The sequence below is a fragment of the Gobius niger genome (assembly GCF_951799975.1).
Source record: "Gobius niger genome assembly, chromosome: 6".
In the NCBI taxonomy this organism is placed as follows: Eukaryota; Metazoa; Chordata; class Actinopteri; order Gobiiformes; family Gobiidae; genus Gobius; species Gobius niger.
In genome coordinates, this window is record NC_136857.1 from 32,502,043 (window position 1) to 32,523,733 (window position 21,691).

Genomic DNA, 21,691 nt, shown 5'->3' on the forward strand with positions numbered 1-21,691 from the left:
CCAGAGGCAAAAAAACGGCACTCTAAGATAGCGTTAGCATGTAGCATGAAGCTAACGTTAGTATTGTAATATTATGGTAAGCTTTCTCCGTTACTTATGTATTTATGGGCTGTTGAACCACTTTGCTCCTCTCCATATCTCTAAAACTGTATTTAGTAGAAAATATGTTCCTAATGTAGCATTTGTTAAAGTAGTTTTGGAATAATAGGTGAATAGTCGTTCTTTTCCCAGCCTTGTACGTGTCCGTTTATGGGCCATTCCAGAGAAGCCGTCTGTACCTATTGTGCTCAGTTTTTTTTTTTCTTTTTAAATTTCGTTTAGAGACCCTTATCCGTCTTTTCTATCAACTTTACCTAAAATATTCCATGGGCGGGAGTCCAGCTTGGCGCCCTGCATGGGGCACTTTCTCCCCCAGTGGAAATGCGTCTACACACACATTCTAAATGAACATGCAAACAGCAATCAAGTTCAAAAACACATGGAGTGGGTCTAAAAATCTGAGGAAGTGCCGAAAAGGGGGTACAGAGAGAGAAGTTAAAGAAAAGTGAGGGACAAAAGAGGGACCGCGGGGGGGGACATGAGGGAGGGAGGTGGGGCAGGGGAGTGACCGGGGGAAAGAAAGACAGGAGTGAGGTAGGAGTGACGAAGGAGGGTGACGGAGTGATCACAGAAAAGCCAGGGCCGATTTACTGCCTGGTTGATGGACTCCAGCAGGGGCAGTTCTCGGGGTGGATCAGGGCAGGGGTGATTGTGTTGGGGGGGGCGGGAGTTCCAGAGTGCCACACAGTGATGCCCTTGACTGCCTGGTTGATGGACTCCAGCAGGGGCAGTTCTTGGGGTGGATCAGGGCAGGGGTGATTGTGTTGGGGGGGGGGGGGGGGGGTTCCAGAGTGTCACACAGCGATGCCCTTGACTGCCTGGTTGATGGACTCCAGCAGGGGCAGTTCTTGGGGTGGATCAGGGCAGGGGTGATTGTGTTGGGGGGGGGGGGGGGGGGGGGGGGGGGGGGTTCCAGAGTGTCACACAGCGATGCCCTTGACTGCCTGGTTGATGGACTCCAGCAGGGGCAGTTCTCGGGGTGGATCAGGGCAGGGGTGATTGTGTTGGGGGGGGGGGGGTTCCAGAGTGTCACACAGCGATGCCCTTGACTGCCTGGTTGATGGACTCCAGAAGGGCACGGTTCTCCGGGTTCTGGTAGCAGTCTCTATTGGTGAACATGTCGGTGAGAGTATCCACATAGCGGTCGAAGTTCTCCTCAGACAGGGGCTCCTGCACAAAAGACAGCGGCGTAATGATTCTACTGCAGGGGTTCCCAACCTTTTTCTGTTTGGTGTTCCCCTAGAGTCTTTTGTTTCTACTCTAAATACCCCTTAACTCGAAGGTGCGGCCAATTATTTTTGAAAAAAAATATTTGTATTTAGTTGTGTATGAAGCTTAAAGGTACTATACAGAGTTTAAAAATGTTAAATTAAGTATTTTCCTCCCCCTACATGTTCCAGCCATGTCCTAATGTGTAGAATGAGCTCAGACCTGTTCACCACAACTGCCTCTAAAATCCTGCACTGTCACTCAGAAAGGTGTTACTTCGGGTCCGAAGTGCCGTCATGCACGAGCTTAATATAGAGCAGGGGTCTCCAACCTTTTTTACCCGACGAGCTACTTTTACACAACCAGAACGTTGGAGAGCTACTTATGCTTCAAAACCACTTGTGAAATGCGACTTAGGTGGACTACACCCTGGAGAATTAGTAGCCAAGATAGTATTTCAAAGAAAATGACTTTGAATTTAGAGCTTATACTTTACAATATTGACCCAACTGTTCACGGATTGTGTTCAGCATGTTCAGAACAAACAGCAAATGCATCTAAAAGTTGAGTTATCATGTGTATAGTTATGTAGAAAGTCTTTGGCGAGCTACCTAGAAAGGCCTGGTGAGCTGCTGGTTGGAGATCCCTGATATAGAGACTACAGTAAGACCTGAGGAGGCAGTAGTGAGTATAAAATCAGTAAAGTCAGTTGGTTTTTAGTTAGACTTTAGGTCAGACACCATGAGTGACAGCAACAGGACTCTAAATACAGTGAGCTCTTTGTTCATAACTCTTCAGTCACAGACTGAGAAGTGAAGAAGGAAGTCATGGAGCTTCTGCTTTAGAAGAATAAATACGGGATTTTCATAATAGTTACGAGGGAATACTTGAATTTCAACTTTTAATTCTTACATCCAGCAGTGTAATGTTCAAAAGCAAAATCTCCATGACTTCCTTCTTCCCTTCTCAAGTGTCATGTTACTGTGATTCACGGTGTCTGACCTACAGTGTAACTCTGAAGCCAATCAAATCACAGAGACTCAGTGTGGGTTGGGCTCAAATGTGCATCAAATACCAAGATCCAATTACTAAAATAATAAAACACACAGCTTAAAGGGTTAAGCCCCTCATTCACTGGCTCGGTTGTTTTCAGCTGTGCTGCGCCCCTCCTCCGCCTGGCCTCACCTCTAGTTTCTGTGCTCATCGAGGCTCGTTGTCCACTGGCCGCCTCAGACCTCATCCTGTCCCACCACCAGTGTCCAGACTCCAGAGAGAAGACTCTCTAACATTCATTCATCATATATTTCAGACCGTTGTTTCATGGTCTTCTATCGGGGTCTGAGCGCCAAACATGATTCATGTCCAATAAAACTCTTCTAATTCCGCTTTGTTTCTGTGAGTCTTTTCAGGTTGAATAATTTTTAAAAGAAAGCAAAAACACGGTGAAATTCAAACCGTTAACTGTTAATTAATACAATTGAAATACCATTTAATTTCACCATTTTAGATCTGAAATCAGGGACGGCTCCTCAAAACACTATGGGACACTCGCAAAGACCGGTGAATTATACAGATATTCTTTTCATTTCATTCGACTCTTTACAATGGGACTTTTTGCTGGAGACAGAGACTAAACAGAGACTCCATGCTACTGGGTGAGTGGTTTACTGTTTACTCCGCGATTGTGCCTGTGTACAGCACTGTTAACTTTTATCAGGGCATAAATGGCTCGTTTATGTTCTCATCATTGTGCTTAGGGTAAATGCATTGTTACTTAATAGTCTGCTGTTTAATATGACGTTATATAGCAGTTTGACTGCCGTTTAGAGAAAACGTTTGCCTTGTGTCTGTAGCCACACGTCTGATACTCTGAGTCTGAAGGAGAGCTGTTTGTGTCGTTGGTTCTGTGATTATTTGCTGATATGTGGTTAAATGCTTCTTTTTAGTCTGACAAGCAGCAGTAACTGTAAATCTGAAAAATGTACCAACATGTGTGCATTTATTGCACCAAAAGTTTACATCACCAGCTGCCACTGTCTGAAATAATTCTAAGTACCCCCTGCTCTACTGCAGTGTGTGCTCAGTGTTGATCTGATCCGGTTCTTTTTTCCCACAGGGGGTGTTCCGTATAGTGTTCCTACAATCAGCAGCACCCTTCACTTTAAATATTCTCAGGAGGCACCATGGGACTGCGGATGGAAATTAGCCACTGGCCGGCCAGTGTCTTCAAGGCTGCAGTAGGATGATCACCAGATGTCCTGCCTTGTCCTTGTACTTCCTGATTTTCACACAGTCAGTGAAGCTATGGCTACTTGGCGATGAGTGGATTGAGCTTAGCATTAGATCGTGGGGTGAAGGAAGTATTTCCTGGATACGTAAGGGTCAGGAGGAGCTGCCACCGGGAGAGATTCAAAGATTACTCAGAGATGTGCTAGGGGCTCAAAACAAAACTGCAGGTATATTTTTGTGAGGATGGTAACATGGTAAAAAGCTCTGAAATGATTTTTTTTCTTACAAAAAATTCAAGAGGAAGCTACTAAATAAAGTATATTTGTTTTACCACCATAGGACTACATTGTAAACGTAGCGTTTGTGAAAGATAAACTATTTAACTTCTCAGCACTATCACAGTCTTGGCTCCGACTAAAAGAGGGTCTGTGAGATCTAGAAATGTCAGATAATGCACCTTTGATAATGAAACCTTTAAATGCTAGGTACTAGTGCTTTTTAGTGCTGTTCCACTCTGGGCTTCCCAAACACATTTTGATAACTCACCAGAGAGGGCAGCCTGATGTTGGACAGGCTGTGGATGAGCGCCCGGCTCAGGCCTGACAGCTCCACGAACAAGGCCTCGTTCTTCTCCTCGATCTGCTGGTTCTCCTCCTCCATGTTCTTCAGGCTGATCTCCATCGAAGAGATCTACAGCACATCACAGTATTCAATCCATCACTGCTACCGTTTGCTATCGTCGCAGCCATGCAGCACGAGTGGCAGCAGTGTTACCTGAGTGTGCAGGTTGACCATGTCTGCCTCCATCTCAGAGTTGGACTCGCTGAGCTCCGTGATCTCCTTGTTCAGCTGCTTGATGTCCTCGTCGTTGTCCAGCACTAGATCAAACCAAGCGGAATATGAGTGAACGTCATTACCCGCGAGGCGCACTTTTGCTCATCGGCGCTGGTTCCTCACCGTCACTCGCTCTGAACTTGGCCGTCATGAAGTCGTCTCCCCCCAGCCTGGCTCTCTTCTTGTTGACCGACGCTCTGGGGCAGCCGGACAGACTGACACACAGAGGGACAACAGGTTCAAACTGCTCAGGCCTTTTTTGATTATCTTTAGTCTACTGTTTAGCTGTCAAAGGTCTACACAATGTACCCTCTCATCCCCATACAAATAAATAGGGAAGCCAGGTGCAATGCTAACGTATGGTGAGGTTTGTTTTGTTTCATTTCATTAATATCATTTATGTAGTTTCTTTATCATTAACATCTTACAAGATGATGTTTAGTGGATGTGTATCCGAGACACAAAAAGCAGAAAGTGAGGCTCAGAGGACACTTTAGACGCTATTTTGTATCTAAAGTAAATAGTAAAGTATCTCCAAAGGTTTGTACATTCGATGGGTTGACGACAGCTGAAAACTGGATCGTTCCTTATTTGTGATGATGATGGCCAATGCTTGCTAACTGCCCGCATACGGATCAAACGCTGCTTCTCCTTTTTATTTCTATGCTGACAAAACCATCTCCATGGTTACACATACAGTCCATCCAGAAACCGACCAGAAACCCTAAAAACAATTGATCCTTTAGCTATATAGAGGCTACTGATATGATTTCAAATTTTTCCATCAAAAGTTCCATAATGCACCTTTAATGCATCATTGTTGTGTATTTTCTTGTTAAATTCAAATGATTATATCAAATGATTATATCCTTATTCATTCTTATTTTTATTCATTTAGTCTTGTTTGATATTTTTTCACAGTTTTATCCAAAGGTTTTGCATTTGAACAGAAACAAAAAAGTGGAGGTCACATGTTTCAATGGAGCTTCACTCGCCCATGGACTGATCCCAGATTTGATCCAGGAACACTGTTGTTGTGTGTTTGATCATGGATGTGTGTGTGTGAAAGTGACCGGTGGCTGGAGAGGACCAGTGAGACTGGCAGCTCTGCTTCTGTCAGTATCTGACAGAGTGTGTGTGCAGCTGTGTATTTTGGTAGTCTAAAAGAGTCATTTTGATTGTTAGTAGTAATTATCATCAGAAATGATCTAATGCAGTGGCTCAATTCAATTAAATACTTTATTCGATCCATAAGGGGTTCTGAAGTATTATACATGCGCTTCCAATGAGTTCGCACATAGTTCTGGCGGCCATTTTGAATACCGAAGTAGAATTATGAAGTAATACAACATGTAACAATATCTCAGGATGAAAATGAAAGACAACTGATTGACAGTGGCATTTTTATGAACTCGTAATCACTGCTCAAGAAGATTAGAGTAAAAACACGTGTTTATGTGATTTAAGCAGCAAATGTGACATATGTAGCAGCTCTGTCTGTCGAGCTACAGAAGGATTTACTAAAGATCTGCTTCACCCCTCAGAATAAATGAACACATCAAACCTCTGACCTCTGTCACATGTTGGATCCAAGGCTAGATGTTTGTGGTTCAGGGCTTTCTCTTGGAGAGGTCAGAGCTGAGCTGTTGAAGCTAAATGCTAACCGGTAGCATGCTAACATCTTAAACACTGACTCACTGGTTTCTTCACATAAACATGTGTCTCTGGGGCCGTGTTTTTACTTTTTTCTTCTTGAACAATGATTATGAGTTCATAAAAATGCCACTTTATTTTCATCCTGAGTAGAGATATTGCTACATTTGTAGTACTGCACAGTTCCACTTTGGTATTCAAAATGGGCACCAGAACAACAAAGGTCACATGACTGAAAAGCATGTATAGCTTCTGGCCCCACAATTATACAAGGACACTCCACAACCCAAATCAAAATGTAATCTAGTTTACATATTTGGTTTAAAATATTGTATTTTCCACATCAATATGCCTTTAAGACTAAAATTATAATCAAAACAACACAATAATATTAATTTTAACAGACTCTGGTAGTGTTTCCACGCAGTTTCAGATGGAAACCTACAGGAAAAGGTTCCGCAACCCACTTTTGGGTCCCGATGCACCAGTTGAGAATCACTGATCTAATGTACATTGTACTTTTGCTGTGTGGAGTTCTCTCCTTGTGATAAAACTTGAGTTAGAGTTAGTTTCCCAATAAGATAAGGATGAGCGATCACTAGTCTTATTATTAATTATAGCACAATTAATCTGGTTTGCAGCCTCAAGTGAATAAACTCTGTGAGTCTCTACAATGGCACTTTGTTGTAAATATCACCACAGTTGTAGGAGCACTGTGCTGAATGCCAGTCTGTGGTACCTGCGGTGAGTGAGGAAGCTGCCGTTGGCGTGTCCCGAGCCGTCGCAGCCCGGTGTGGGGCAGGTGGGGCCCTCGGACTTGAAGGCCTTCCAGGAGAAGGGCATCCCGTTCAACAGGCCCTCCTTCTGCCGCCGCGCCGCCAGAGGACAGCCGTACGCACTGCGGTGAGTGGCGTACTTCCCACTGATGTGGCCCATGCTGTCACAGCCGGGGACGGGACACCTGCAGGGGGCAGCACTGGGTCAGCAGCATAATACTGACACATAGGTTTACTTTTGACCTCTTTGGAGAAAGGTCTTTTAAAACTACTGTATATTGCACATTTCTTTTCGTGACACACATCAATAATAACCTCCTAGAGCTCAGCAGTCCCACATAGCAGGCATCACACTGACTTACTGACAAATTCAAATATTAAGAGTTTAAAAGTACGACGTGCGTTCATCAGATATTATGGACATAAAACAGTAGGGCTGGGACAGTAAGTAATTATGATAAGTAACATGTTAACCTTAAAATGTCATGAGTTCAAAGTTTATAAACCAAATGACATTTATTGAAGTGTGAAGATTGAAAAGTGAATTAACACAAAAGGGAACAAAGTGCTGTGTAACTGTTACTGTACACAAAGGCACGTGTGATAAAAATAAGTATTGAAAGTATACGAGTGGTCGCTGTTATTGTTTACGTCCGTGTTTTCAGTGTCCGGTAGGTCAGAGCTGCTGCTGACATGTGGCGCCGCTCGTATTGCACGACTGGCGGGACACAATCTGTGCCCAGTAGGTGCTGGTGTCAGTATAATGGCTTTGTACTTCATGTACATGTTTAAAGGTTATGTTCAGTTCAGGTTCTATGTTTAGAGAGTCGACTGATGAGCAACACTCCTGCGTGACTGTATGTGACAGCAGAGTGAGAGCAAGACAACAGTAAAGATTGTTAAGTGGACATCGCCATGATTAACCTTTACTACCCAGTACTCAATGTATACACAAACAATGTTTTACTGTTTGCATGATTCCACCATAATAAATATTTCATTTCAAAACATGACTCATTAGTTCTTTTTAGGACATAAATCAATTTGTAGAAATTAAAAAGTCACCTTGGTTAAAAAACACTCGAAAGTAAACAAATCAAAATCAGATGACAATCTTCCTTAAAATGGTAACAACGACAACATGTGGAAATAGAGTATCGGCCTTTCTACCCGCCCAGTACTGCTTGTGGCTGTGAACATCCCGCCCACCTCCAACATGAAAAACAGAAAGAGGCACTGAATGAACTGTTCCGGAGTGTCAGTGGCCAGCAGACAGCCCGCCCAGAGGCCTTTCTCATCTTAGCTGGGGATTTCAACCACACAGACCTAAAAAGCGGAACCAGAAAAGGAGCATACAAGGCTCTCCCCCTCCCCACATAACTCTTCTGTTACTGCCGGCATACAGGCCACTGGTTAAAGTCACTAAACCAGTTCGGAAACTGACTCAAGTGTGGAGTAAAGACTCTTTAGAGGAACTCAAGGACTGCTTCCACACAACGGAGTGGGATATGTTCAAGGATTCTGCCACTCACAACAATATCACTGATCAACAATACCGCCTTTGCTCTGCTCAATCCCGTCAGATCTGGAAAGCTAAGCAGGGAAGGGCCTGGTCGATGCTTGGAAGGGAAACCGTTTGGTAACACCAGGAAGCCTGCGGTGAATGTGGTGTGTGAGTGAGTGGTGGTGGTCGGAGGGGCTGATGGCACCGACTAGTTGCCTGGCTTCCGGCAGTCTACCCCAGGGCAGCTGTGGCTACAACAGTAGCTTACCACCACAGAGTAGGAAGTGAATGAATAATGACGACAGTGTAGCGCTTTGAGAAACTTGGTAATACAGGCTTGTAAAGCGCATAATAAGGCATTATTATTATTATGATCTCCTGGAGTATACAGAGTCTGTCACTGCCTACGTCACCAAGTGCACTGAGGCTGTTATAGACTCTAAGACCATCATTATCAGGTCCAACCAGAAACCTTGGATTTACAAGTGAAGTCCTCAGGCTCATGAGAGGCCGGGATGCTGCCTTCAAGTGGTGACAAGAAGAAACTGCTGACAGCTAGGGCCAACCTGTCCCACAGCATCAAAAAAGCCAAGCAGTACTCCAAAAAGATAACAGATCACTTCAGAGACAGCAGAAACGACTATACCATCATAGACCATCATCTGACTCGAACTCACGACCCCTGCTCACAGAGCTACGGGAACAGTATGAAAACTTTACCAAGTACTGCCCTATGTTTTAGCGTCGCACTTCAATATGGACGTGAAAGAGACGCCTCTCACAATATCTACTGAATCATTTTGTAATCAGGGCAGATTTGCCTCACGGCTAAGGTTTTGGGCGGCCTGGGGCGGGCGCTCGAGCACAGCAGCACCCGCGGGACCAGCGCCTGGTGCATAAGTGACCAAATGAGCCATGGTGTTGCTGTCGTTCAGCTGGCGCCCCCTGCTGCTCGTTGCGTACGACACTACATGATACAAAATGCCACAGTGAAAGTGTTGGTCACGTGACTTTTCTTAAAATGATACGCTTGTGATACAACTCGGCCGAGGTGTTGCTTTCTGTGCCTGATCCGTGTGTCGATACCTCGGCTCATCTAGGCTAGCCCATCACTACTATAAACCTTGACAAACCTGTGACAGTGACACTGCTCTGTTGAACACTCTGAATGAATTCTTCGCTCGCTTCGAGGCACTCAACAGAACCCTGGCACAAAAGTCAAGATTTTCTCCATCAGAGAAGAAAGAAACTATCTCCAGAGAGTGTGAGAGGATCTCTGAGCAGGATCAACAAAGCACCGGGTCCAGACAACACACCAGGTCGTGTGCTGAAAGGTTGTGCTGATGAACTCACTGAAGTCTTCACAGACATTTTAAACACATCTCTGCAGCAGCTGTGGTCCCAACATGCCTCAAAGCAACGACCATCGAAGAAGTCACCCCCCTCCTGCTTTAACGACTACCGTCCAGTAGCACTCACTCCAATTCTTATGAAAAAAAGACTGGAACTCCATCCCAGCAAACAGAGAACTGTCCACATACTGTTTGAAAAAAACAGGTTCATTACACAACAGTCATGCAGTCATTAACCCCGGCCTGTATATGTATCCTATGACCCTTTTATTGTTTGCACTGTTGTGTATTTGTATTCACCTGCATAGTGCAGTGACTGTGTCCTACTTGGTATTTTATTGCACTGACCTTGAATCTTAGGGAGACTATTTACATCTGTCCAGGGACTACGGATGAAGAGTAGCCTTTTGGATAATTCCGGTACATTTACAGAAATGTTGATCAACCCCTTAACTCCCACCTGAACCGAGCACATTTTCTTCAGTTTGGCTTTACCCCAGTCCAAAAGCTTCTGGAAAAAAGCTGTGAAAATACAAAACTGAGGCGAAAACAATGATGGAAATGTGACAAAAAAGTGAGAAAACATTGACAAAAAAGTGACGAAAAATTTATGGAAAAGTGGAAAAAATTTCACAAGAAATTAACAAAAAATGGACGAAAAAATGACAAAAATATGACAAAAAATTGATAAAAATTGGACAAAAAAATGACAATAAACTGATTTAAAAAAAAATGGAAGAAAAAATGACCAAGATGTGACAAAAAATTTAAAAAAAAATGACCAAAATGTGACAAAAAAATGACAAAAAAGATACAAAAATGAGTTGAATACCCAACAAAAAAAATTATGGAAAAAAAATCTGTTGACGTGAGGAAAAAGATCCTTTCGGTTCAGGCGGGAGTTAAGAGGTTAATGTACAGTGTCCCTGTCAAATAAATAAATATGCACTAACGATACTTTTGACCAATAAATTTGACCAAACATTGAAAAATGTCTCGTCTATAATCCTGTGCATGGCGCTTCTAAACGTGACAACAGGGGGCGCTGTATGAGGGGCACAGGGCTGATTTATTCAGGATTTATTGGTCAGTTTTTGAGTATAATACAGTGGTGTGTCCATGAGCATGTGCCGGAGACCCAATGCAAACTGGACAAATGTTCTCAATAGGATTTGTAAAAGTTTTTTGGAGCTGACCTTATGAGCTCGGAGTCCTCTTTCTCGTCTCGGGTCGGGATGGGTTTGATCCCTCCTTTCTTGGCTCGCGGACACCCAGACAGGCTGTTACACAAAGAGGAAAAAATCGGCCCTTAGACATTTTCAGTAGAGAAGTTCGCACATGCCACTCCCCCACAGCCTGTCCAGCCAGGCTACACACTTCTCCTATTCTATACAAAGACATGTAGTTTGGGGCCGGATTGACCAATCAGAGAAACACATGCACCGTCCAACACAGCAGCTTAGCCGAGTGCAAAGATAAGGAAAACCTGAACAATAGGAAATACACTGAAGATTGAGAAACAGCGCCATCTTCTGACAAATCCCCAGAGCGAACAACCACACTCTTTCAATTACAGCGGAGAGAAGCTGTACGCATGTACGTGTTACAAATTTGCATCTGTGATCTTGACGAAAACTTGAATGGCCGCGAGCTGGGTCCCAGACGCGTCGGTTATAGAACGAGAAAGGAGGAGTGGCTTAGCTGGCCAGGGTCACAGGAACCAGTGCTGTAAGCTAAGTCAGTCCCTCTGTTCATTCAGGACCTATTAATGCTCATGGTGCACTGTATAAACCTACTGTCCCAGTGAAATAAATCAATCAATAAAAATGTACTTAACAACGGCATTGCAACTATTCCTTAACCCTGCATCTTCCTTGCAATTTTTTTTTTATTACAAACTTAATAAAAGAGGAAGGCACTCACTCAAACTCATTTCTAACTTTCCCAACATATTTGTCGCCTCCTAATTCTTCACTGGGACGGGTTTATACACATTTCACAACTTGCAGGGTCACTTTTCAGGGTCACTTTCGCCAAAATGCTAGAAAACCAGCCTATGAGTTAAGGAAATGAATGCAGTTTGTTTTTCCCACAAATGTAAATTAGTCAAGGACAAAAAATTGTTCCAAGTCTGGAAAATATATTTTTTTTTGGTATAATGCCTTTACAACAAGGCCTATTTTAAGTCTTTTCTTTTTCCCCAGAGTCTCTTTGGTTCAAACTGCTGTAAGATGCAAAGACAAGTACAATATATTGCTGTAGCCGAATCCAGGAGGGACTGCTTTACTGTTGAAGAACGGAATCAAAGTGAAAGGTGTCCAGCCTGAGAAGAGCCGGCGGCCTGTACCTGCGATGGGACGCGTAGTTCCCTGTGATGTGTCCTGAGCCGTCGCAGCCGGGCGTGGGACACCTGCACACACACACACACAGTTACTGAGGCTGTCCCTTTAGAACAGAGGGGCGTGAGGGTTAGATCACAGAAACACAGAAGAGAGCAGACATACTTGAGCTCGGCCGTGTGGGCCGCCATGAGCGTCCGCAGAGATTTATCAGCCAGAGGGCAGCCCGACAGACTGGAAGGAAGAGAGGAGAGAGCAGGAGAGGAGTGAGGAGGAGAGAGAGGTTAGTGACCGGCCTGCTGCTGTGGCGGGTATGAGTTTGAGACATAAAGCGCATCTCCTCCTCAGTGCCTTAAGCTTGTCAATATCTGCTCCAAAGCTGGGACTGGTTGATTGAAAATTCCACACATTTTGGGGTGATTTAAAAATTCCTCCCTGACATTGTTTTGGGTCAAATGAGACGGAAAGCGCAACATGTTGTGGCTAAGCCGTATTACCAAATGTATGGATGGTTTCAGACAATTGTTTGACAGCTGTGAGTAAAGAAGCCACGGTGCTTGAGCTGTCAGCGCCGGTTTCCTTTGGATCCGGACATTTGTTTGCATTAGTGAGAAGGCACAATGCGGCGGCTGGTGTCATGTGACGGGCAAAGACTGAAAAAGTCCTACTTCGAGCCAGTGCAGCCTCTAGTATCGGAAACTTCTTACAATCCGTACTTACGAAGGCAGTGTCGGGAAACTGCGCCTGATTCTCCACATGTTTTTAAGTCGGGAAAACACCTCGTGCATGTGAGGACTAATGATCATACAGTGGGAGGGAAAAGTATGTGAACGCTTTGGAATTTCTCACATTTCTGTCATAAAATGTGGTCTGTGATCTTCATCAAACTCATAAGAATGAATAAACAGTGTCTGCTTAAACTAACACCACCCAAACAATTACATGTTATCATATTTTTAATGTCCATGACATGTTAACATGGGCGGACAGGGAGGAAAAAGTAAGTGAACCCACAGTCCTTTAAAAAGACGCAGCGACGTGCTCAGCGAGTACAGCACACGCCTTTGTAATCACAAGGTCGCAGGACTGAGGCTGACGCTCGTCTTTATTGTCTTTTACAGACACACTAGGGGGCGCTGTGACTTGACATTGTTCCTGAACATCAGGCTAACATCCTGCTTCAGCAACAAAATGGGACCTTTTACTCCTAAATTCACCCGAGACTTCATCAACAACAATAGGGACAACCTGCATTGTCACAATAGGTTTTCCTGATGGTTATTAACGATTTATTGCAATAGGACAGTGGTTCCCAAAGTGGGGTCTGGGGCCTCAGAGGCACCACAGGGAGGGGGGGCCCAAGGCTGGTCTACAAAACCGGTACATAGAAAAATAAACCACTCATTTTGAAAGGAAATGAACCCTGACTTGCTAAAATGTTCCACTTTCAATCAGTTTTGAGCCACAGTCATTGTAGATGCTTTTTTCATGTAATTTTGTTTCCCCGGTTTTCTGCAATCGGCCCCTTGGCCTGTGGTGTGGGGGCTTGCGAGCACGTCTCGCCCCCCCCCCCCCGGGCTGCGTGGACTGCTGTCGCCGCGTGGTGTGTACCCGCTGAGTGTTTTCCAGTTGCCGTTTACAGTTTGGATTTGAGTTTGTTCGTGCCCTCTTCGGTCTGACTTTTTGCTAATTGTACTGCAGCTGTGTTTGGCTTTCCCTTTTTTTGTTAGTGCTTATCGGCAGCGGTTTAATATTCCCTGCTCGCTTTATTGGAGCAGGTACATAGAAAAAAATAATAATAATTTTGAAAGGAAATGTACATTGACTTGCTAAAATATACCACTTTCTATCAGTTTTTAGCCACAGTCACTTTAGATGTTTTGTTCATGTAATTTTAGCTGTAAAATATAGAGTAGATTATTATCAATGAGGGTTTGGATCAGTGGGCTGCGATGTCCCAGACTTGGCTTCAGTAGTATATAGAAAAGGAAGAGGGCAACTTCAAGTGTGTGGAAAAGCCCCGTTATCCTCTAGTTTCAGCTCTGAGATTGAATTGTGGAGGTTCTTAGCTTTTAAATGAGGAATGGCATGTCCATATGGAAATATTAAGTAGATCAAATCTTTTCCTTAACCAAGAAAGTGCACTACCTATGAGGCACTGTCTGTAAATCACTGTCTCTATAGTGAATTTCTCCATTGTGAGATCAATAAAGGATTATCTCATCTTGTCCTATTTACGCAAGAGCATGATTGAATGTGTTGAAGTCAATGTTTAAAAGACAAAGGAAATGAAAATGTCAATAGAAATGAAAAAGATTGTTCCTTAGAGACACAGCAGTCAGAGTAGGTTAATGGTTATACAGTACTTTCAGCCAGAACACAGCAGAAAACAGATCTGGTCAAAATCTTACACAAACATAACCAAATCATTTAGAGTGAACGTATGCAGCAAACAAGTTACCTCCGATGTGAGGCGTAGTTCCCTGTGATGTGTCCGCTTCCATCGCAGCCTGGAGTGGGACATCTGTCAAACAAATACAATAGCACAAAATGAGGCGCGTGTAATGTTGTCACGATGATAAAATTTCAAACTTGATTTCACGATACCGATTTTAATACCATGGCCAAAAGATGAATAAAAATCCCTTTTTTAAATATACGTACATTATATTTGCTATAGGAAACTCTTGTCTCTTTCCTTCTGTCCTGTGTTATCTACATTGCAGAACGCTCAACAATATATTAGTTCATTCATATTTACCATGTTCCTGAGACATTATCTCTCTAATTAGCCGTTTTGCATTTTCAGCTGCGATATTCATAGTCAAATGGTTACGATTTCACCTATAATATAAACTACTTACAGACTGGCTTTGGCTCATGACCATCAGATTAAACACGACCTGTTCTGCCTTCATGAACAGTAACAGTCACAGCTGTCACATTTAGGAGCAGAACAGTGCATTCATTCAGAAAAAACGGCTTAAAGCAGAACTAAGTAACTCATGCCCCTAGAGGCCATAAGCGTCACTGCAGGTGTTGTAGCATGTTACGTTTTTCTGACTTATTATTTGTCTGTGAGAGTAAATACTACGCTGATAGAAAAGACAACAACAGAAACAGAGAATATCACTATTATAGTCCATATAAGAGCTCTGGTCAGGCTGTGAAAAGTAGGAATAACAAAATCACTAACGGCCCGTTAGCCTGTTCACTGTTCCTCCTTTGTGCCTGTACATTTGAAATGGATATAAATGCTTTATACCTAGACAGGGTTTTTTCCCCCCACAAATGCAGACGTTTGCAATATACTAAAGGAGGACCAACACTAGACAAAAAGTATATATAGTGCCTTTAGGTAGGCTTTGTGTGGACAGGGAAGTAAATATGACAATTGATGTATGACAAAAAATTGTCATACTTTTGCATTTTGAGTGAGCAGCGCCGGAAAGATTGTTCGCCCAGGGCACCAAACAGGCCAGAACCGCCACTGTGTGCATACAATTTACAGTACTGCCTCTGAATGTCATCATCATCAGAGCAATCACTCCTGATGATGTGACCTAGGTATTTCACTTTTCCCACAACCGCCAGCTCCAAACTGATACATGTAAAACAATGGACGCCGCTAAGCTAACGTTAGCCACACTCGCTAATTCTACAGTTTCTATAAAAACGCCCGCTCCTTTCAACCTGGTTCAGCAGCAGTAATCAGATCATACACTTTGACAAGTGTAAGATCAGAGTATAAGTGAGTACTTCAGGGTTTAAGTGAGTACCTTTAACTCTAATTTAAGTTCTATTTCAGCCCTTCAGACCGCGGTTCTTCAAGCACCTAATGGTCATTCTTGAGCATGTGTAGGTCGAGAAACAATAAAGTCACTTGTGACAAAGCTCAGGCATTACACCTGGAAATTGTGACCTTGCTGGACAATGGCAGGATCCAGTTTTTTTTTTTTAAATTTGCGATACTTTCTGGTCCCAAAAAAGACTGGGGACCTGCTTCCCGAGTTGGACTTGAGAAGCCTCAACATGTTTTTAAAGGTGTTGCCGTTCCACATGTTACGCACCATGGAGGTGCTTCGTGCTATATTGATGGCCGTATGGTTCACCAGATCTGAAGGTGTATTTTCACATCCCGATCACTCCTCCTCATTGGAGGTTTCTGCGCTTCACGTTTCAAATACACCATTATCAATTCAGGGTTCTCCCTTCGGTCTCTCACTGTCCCCCCTTGTGTTCAGGTGGTTTGAGGCAGCGGCCTTGGCACCATTACAGGCTCAGGGTTTGAAGATACTGCCCTACATAGACGACTGGCTGTGCATCGTCGGGCGCACAGGCTATTCGGGACATGGAGACTGTCCTCCAGCACGTATGGTGGTTGGGGCTCAGGGTGAATCTCCCCAAGAGTAACTTGGTTCTGACCCAGGCCACGGTTTTTCTGGGAGTTGCTTTCAACACGGTCTCCATGACCGCTGGACCCTCCTATCGGCATCTCGAGGATGTCATGCCTCTTATCAAACACCTTCGGCTCCTGTATCAAGCTAGAGGAGATTTCCAGCGTGGTTCCCTTGGGACTGCTCCGTCTGCACCCCTGCAAATATGGGTGACCGATCAGTGTTTAGATCTGTCGCGGCTTGCACACCGGTGTGTGGTGTTGCTAGTGTCGTGTCAGTGTCGGGGGGCTGTGGCTCCGTGGAGGGAACGATTTTGGCTCGAGCACGGCGTCTGACTGGGGCCTTGTCCGGCTTGGCGAGAAGTTGTGTGTACGGATGCGTTGTCCAGAGGGGGTGGACCTGATTTGAAGGTCTTTCAGCAGGGCGGAGGTGGATCTCTTCATTTTGAGAGATACGACCCATTGCCTGCTCTGGTTCTCTCTGGCGGAGAAAACGGTCTCCTTGTTTTTGAAGGGCGCCTGGAGACTACATCCCCCAGGACGCCACGTGGTGTGTTCGTGGGACCTGGCTGTGGTGCTCAAGAACCTACGGTCTCTGCCTTTTGAGCCATTGGCAGAGGTCAGCTTTAAGTGGTTGTCCAGGAAGACAGCATTCCTCTTGGCGATGGTCTCTTCCAAGCACGTGGGGGAATTGCAGGCCTTTTCTGACGAGGAATCCTGCTGCCGGTGGAACCCGGATGGTTTGGGGGCTACTCTCTGGCCTAATCCATCTTTTGTTCCCAAAGTGCCCTCTACAACTCCCGTCGGCCCTTACAACTGGCGGCAGAGAGTGCGTCGTCTTTTGATGGCGGTTCGATTCCCGCAGGTGCACACTGTCGTTGTGTCCTTGTGCAAGACACTTCACCCACCCTCTAGTGTCTGAGTACACTGGTGTATGAATGAGAGTGTGAATGGGTGAGTGGTTCCTTGATATGAAGTGCTTTGAGTAGAAAGGTACTACTGTTTGTGTATTTCGCGGGACCTTGTGTGGGACCAGTGTTTGTCACACTGGATCGTCGATGTTATCGCTGAGGCTTATGTGTGGTCAGCCTACAGGTGTGAGGTGCCATTCCACCAGGGGCGTCTCCACCTCCTGGGCTGGTGTTCCACTGGAGACTGTTTGTGCGGCCGCTTCATGAATGTCTTCGAACACCTTCGCCCGGTTCTACAGGGTGAACGTGGTCACTCCATGTCCGTTAGAGGGCGTTCTCTCTCAACACCACTCTCGAGTGAGGTGAGTCTTTGACTCTGTGGCTTCCTTGTGACCTTGTCGACATTAGTCATTCACTGCTTAAGGCACCACCCTCTGGCGGTCAGACGGGATGAAATTGAATGGTATTTACGTATGTAACTATGGTTCTATAAATCCTGGATGACCACCAGGGCGCTCTGTCCCTCGGAATCCCCTCGTGTTGCGCGATAAGTTTGTGGGACTGTGTTTCCGGTGTCACGTGATTTTATAGATACACATAGGTCACTGCAGGTCACAATGACTTTGTTGTAATTCATTTCTCGACCTACACATGCTCAAGAATGATCAATCAGTGATTAAAGCGGCGCTGGTCATCCGGGATTCATAGAACCACAGTTACATACGTAACTTCTGAGCATAGCATGGTAGCACGTAGCATAGGTTTCTTTCTGTGCTTTGGGAGGAGGGGCCACGCTTTGCACAGCCCTGAGGAGAAGACAGAAGGTATCGCTACCTGCTTAAATGAGATATGAGATATTCATTTAAGCAGGTAGCGATACCTTCTGTCTTCTCCTTAGCTTCAATACCACTTTTAGCATCGATTTAGTATTGAGGAATATATTTTTTTGACAACCCTAATGCTGAGTCGACCACGGCCGTGCAGAGAGCCACAGAGGGGCAACGGCTCAAACTTCATTTTCATGAAATCTCATTGGTCCACAGCTCCAAAAAGCTCCAAATAACATTTTTGTCACAGATGTTCGATTGATCTCGCCAGTTGCTGCACTAAACTTAAAGGTCCAATTCCACGTTTTGATCCAACATTGACACACTGCCCCCCTTTGGCTAATGGTGTTACTACCCCGGATGAACATAATCTAGGCCAAGTGTGAACCTGTAAGCAGACCTTGTAACCGGTAACTATTTCATGACATAACTTGAAAACGTTGGAATCAACTCTCCTAAATAATCACAGCAATCGTTCCAATTGCAGCATGGTTCAGATGTTGTCTCATTTACAGACACTTACGCCAGAGACTCCTTGCGACTGTCCTTGCTCTGCAGCTTGAGTTTGAAGCAGGAGCTGGTCACCTCTCCTGGATACCGCCTGTCCTCCAGCACATCCTGGTCATCCTCGTCCAAGTCAGACGAGCTGTAGGACCGCACCACATACTCGTCCTGGAAAAAAAAAAAAATCACATTCAGAGGCAGGTCATAGTCAGTTCCGCAGTTATTTAAAATATGTCAATTTACATCTTTTTAGGCATCAATACTCTGACTTATGAAAAAATAGTAACTCTTCCCTTCGAAAAACGAAAGATATAAAAAGCAAGTACCAAATATATTTTTCTATCTTTAGAGACCAAGTTGATGCCTGTTGGTCCAGGGACAGCATTGACTTGGTTGTTGCAGCTCAAATAAATGTTAAAAATGTAAAAAAATAAATACAAAAAATGTTCTGTTTTAAGGTTTTCAATGACAAATATTTTAGTATAGGTATTGAAAAACGTAGAGTTCAGGTATCGTTATTGTATCGTTGAAGCACCGGATAGAAAAAATTTAAGGGTACCCAGCCCTACCCACAGTAAGTAACGAGAGCCTGTCTTGATATTTGGAAAGAAAATCATAACATTAGCATTTCCTATATGCAGGATTCCACAAGGATTATCCGTAAACAAACTACAAGCTTCCGTACGTCGAATAGGGCCTCATCGTCTTGCCATCCCTCCTCGTTCAGCGAAGTTGAAATGATTCGAGCGCACACAGTCGCGCCCTAACAGTCACGGATAATTTTGTTTCTAGGACGGTTTCTGGTTTCGACTAAACGACAATCTTCTGGCAAACTTTCAGGGGCTGGTTGTTTATAACTTATATTTTAGTGGTGCCTTTTTCTTTTCTTTTTGTTATTCCAGCTAACCAGACGCTGTAATGACTTATGGTGCTCTCACTCTTGGCCCTTTGTGAGAAAATTTAATTGAGTTCACCTGTACAAAACTCAATGGAGGACAGTGAGGGTGGAAAATAAAGCATCTTTTTATTGTTGATGTGATTGTGATCACAGTTTTATGCTTATTTGTCCAATAAAATCCTAAACAAATGTACACTTTAACAAAAAACTATCAATTTACTATGATCTGAAATCCATACTATGCTACAGACGAGCTGTTATTGAAATGCAACATTTTCCATTCTCATAACAGTCAATCATTTACATGATTGTGTTGAATAATGGTGTCAGACTGACTGGTTGTAAATGAGTTAAGCATGAGTGACTTTGGGATGTAAATATGGTTTTAAATATGGCTTTTGATATTGTATCACAGTCTGCTCAGGCACTGCAGATTGAAACTAAAGCTGAATCTAATGTAAAGCATGTTTTATTTTTTCCTTTAACCTCTTATCACCCACTTTAACCGAGTGCATTTTCTCCAGCACGGCTTTGCCCAAATCTAAAAGCTTCTGGACTGGAACTTACAGCCTAAATGCCAGTGTAATGCCTCATTTGAAAGCTAAGACATACAAAACGGATCTTTTTGTGCCACTTTTTTCATGTTTTTTTTTTTTCTTCTCATTTTTGTTGCTCTTTTGACGCTTTTCTGTTGTGTTTTCATCCTCGTCTTGTTTCTGTCGCTATTTTTGTTTCTTTCTTTTTTTTAAGATTGTAGATTTGGGTAATGCCAAACTGGAGAAAATGTGCTCGGTTCAGGTGGAGGTTAAGAGGTTAAATTGTGCATTAATCAGCTCCACCTGGTGCAGCAGGTGGAGCTGATCAAAGGCAGGTGGGTCAAATACATAAAGGCTCATTGCAGATGGTGTGAAGTTTCCTGTGGTCGTCAGTTTGTCTGCACTGTTTCTAAACACCTAAGAGTATCTGCATCATGGAGCTGCTGGTTTTCTCTCTCCTCCTGTGCGGCGCATGGGCCAAAACCAGTAAGTTCTTTGGTATTTGTGATTCTGTATAACACATGATTACATTTATGTTCACTTTTCTGTCAAACTGTGCAGCTACACCGGGTCCAGACCATGGAAATCAGACTCAAGCTGATGGAGGAGGTGAGTTCCATCAAACATCATTAGAAACTCAACATTCAGACTTGAAATTTCTCCTTTGACCTGTTTGAAAACTTAAACCAATCCCACTGAACTGCATTTCCCTGACTTTTTTTGTTCAAATTAAGTCCTTGATGATAGTGGGGAACATGTTGGTTCTTTTTTTTTACTGCTTAAAATAAACCAGAGTTTTTTTGTGTCTGATTTCAGTTAATAATTGGCAAACATTTAATGGCCGCAGTTTTCGATTTATCCAAAGTGCTATCACTTGGGCTGAAGCTCAGGTAAGTGAACACAATGTGGAGTCACTTTCTTCTACAAAATGTGTTAAACATTTTCTTTCTCCATCAGCAACGCTGTGTGTCCTTGGGTGGAAACCTTGCTACGATTCATAACCAGCAAGAGGGACAGTTTGTGAACGAGGTTGCAAAGGGAAGAGATGCGTGGATTGGCTTCTCAGATGCACAACAAGTATGTTTTAAACTGAATTATATTCTGTGATCCAAATGTTTACATTTTTGTATCATGTTGTGATTTTGCTTTCAGGACGGGGTCTGGCTGTGGATCAACAGTAAACCTGTGACGTTTACAGGCTGGTGTGATGGAGAACCCAACAATTACCATGGGCCTCAGCAGTGTGCCGTCATAAACTTTTCTGGTTTGTATCAGGGGTGGGGCTGCTTTAATTGGACTAAATGTAAATGACAATGCTGATCACTTTCCTTTTCTGCAGCTAACAAGTGCTGGGATGATGAACGTTGTCTCGCCCCGCGCCCCTTTGTCTGTGAGAAAGAGATGTAACATTCCTGAGAAACTCTTGTCTGCTCAAATGTATTTGCAAATACACTTGACTTTTCTGCTCCCTGTGGAATGTGAATAAATCACTCAAACATTTTAATACAAGTTTGTCTTTTCATATTCTTTTCCAAATCTCATTGTGTGCAAATATAAAATTCAATACTTTATAAAGCAAAGTTGGATGGTCGGTGAAATGTTGTACTTGAGATACTGACTCTAA

General features: G+C 43.8%; 1 protein-coding gene across 3 annotated transcripts in view; it reads right to left on the reverse strand.

The window, feature by feature from the left end:
- Positions 1-577: 577 nt before the first annotated feature.
- The window catches only part of LOC306964100 (myelin transcription factor 1-like), a 42,389-nt gene continuing 21,275 nt past the window's right edge, over positions 578-21,691 (reverse strand). The window contains exons 14-24 of one of the 3 annotated variants that reach the window (XM_079557995.1): positions 18,653-18,801; positions 14,457-14,519; positions 12,161-12,229; positions 12,004-12,066; positions 10,853-10,936; positions 6,764-6,985; positions 4,495-4,586; positions 4,312-4,415; positions 4,084-4,227; positions 1,153-1,269; positions 578-917 (exon numbers count right to left, since the gene is read on the reverse strand). In XM_079557995.1, coding sequence (XP_079414121.1) covers positions 894-917; positions 1,153-1,269; positions 4,084-4,227; positions 4,312-4,415; positions 4,495-4,586; positions 6,764-6,985; positions 10,853-10,936; positions 12,004-12,066; positions 12,161-12,229; positions 14,457-14,519; positions 18,653-18,801 — 1,131 coding nt within the window. In that variant the 3' untranslated portion in view covers positions 578-893. Of the gene's footprint in view, positions 918-984; positions 1,270-4,083; positions 4,228-4,311; positions 4,416-4,494; positions 4,587-6,763; positions 6,986-10,852; positions 10,937-12,003; positions 12,067-12,160; positions 12,230-14,456; positions 14,520-18,652; positions 18,802-21,691 lie in introns of those variants that run through there. The other 2 variants (XM_079557994.1, XM_079557993.1) reach the window with 2 other exon arrangements.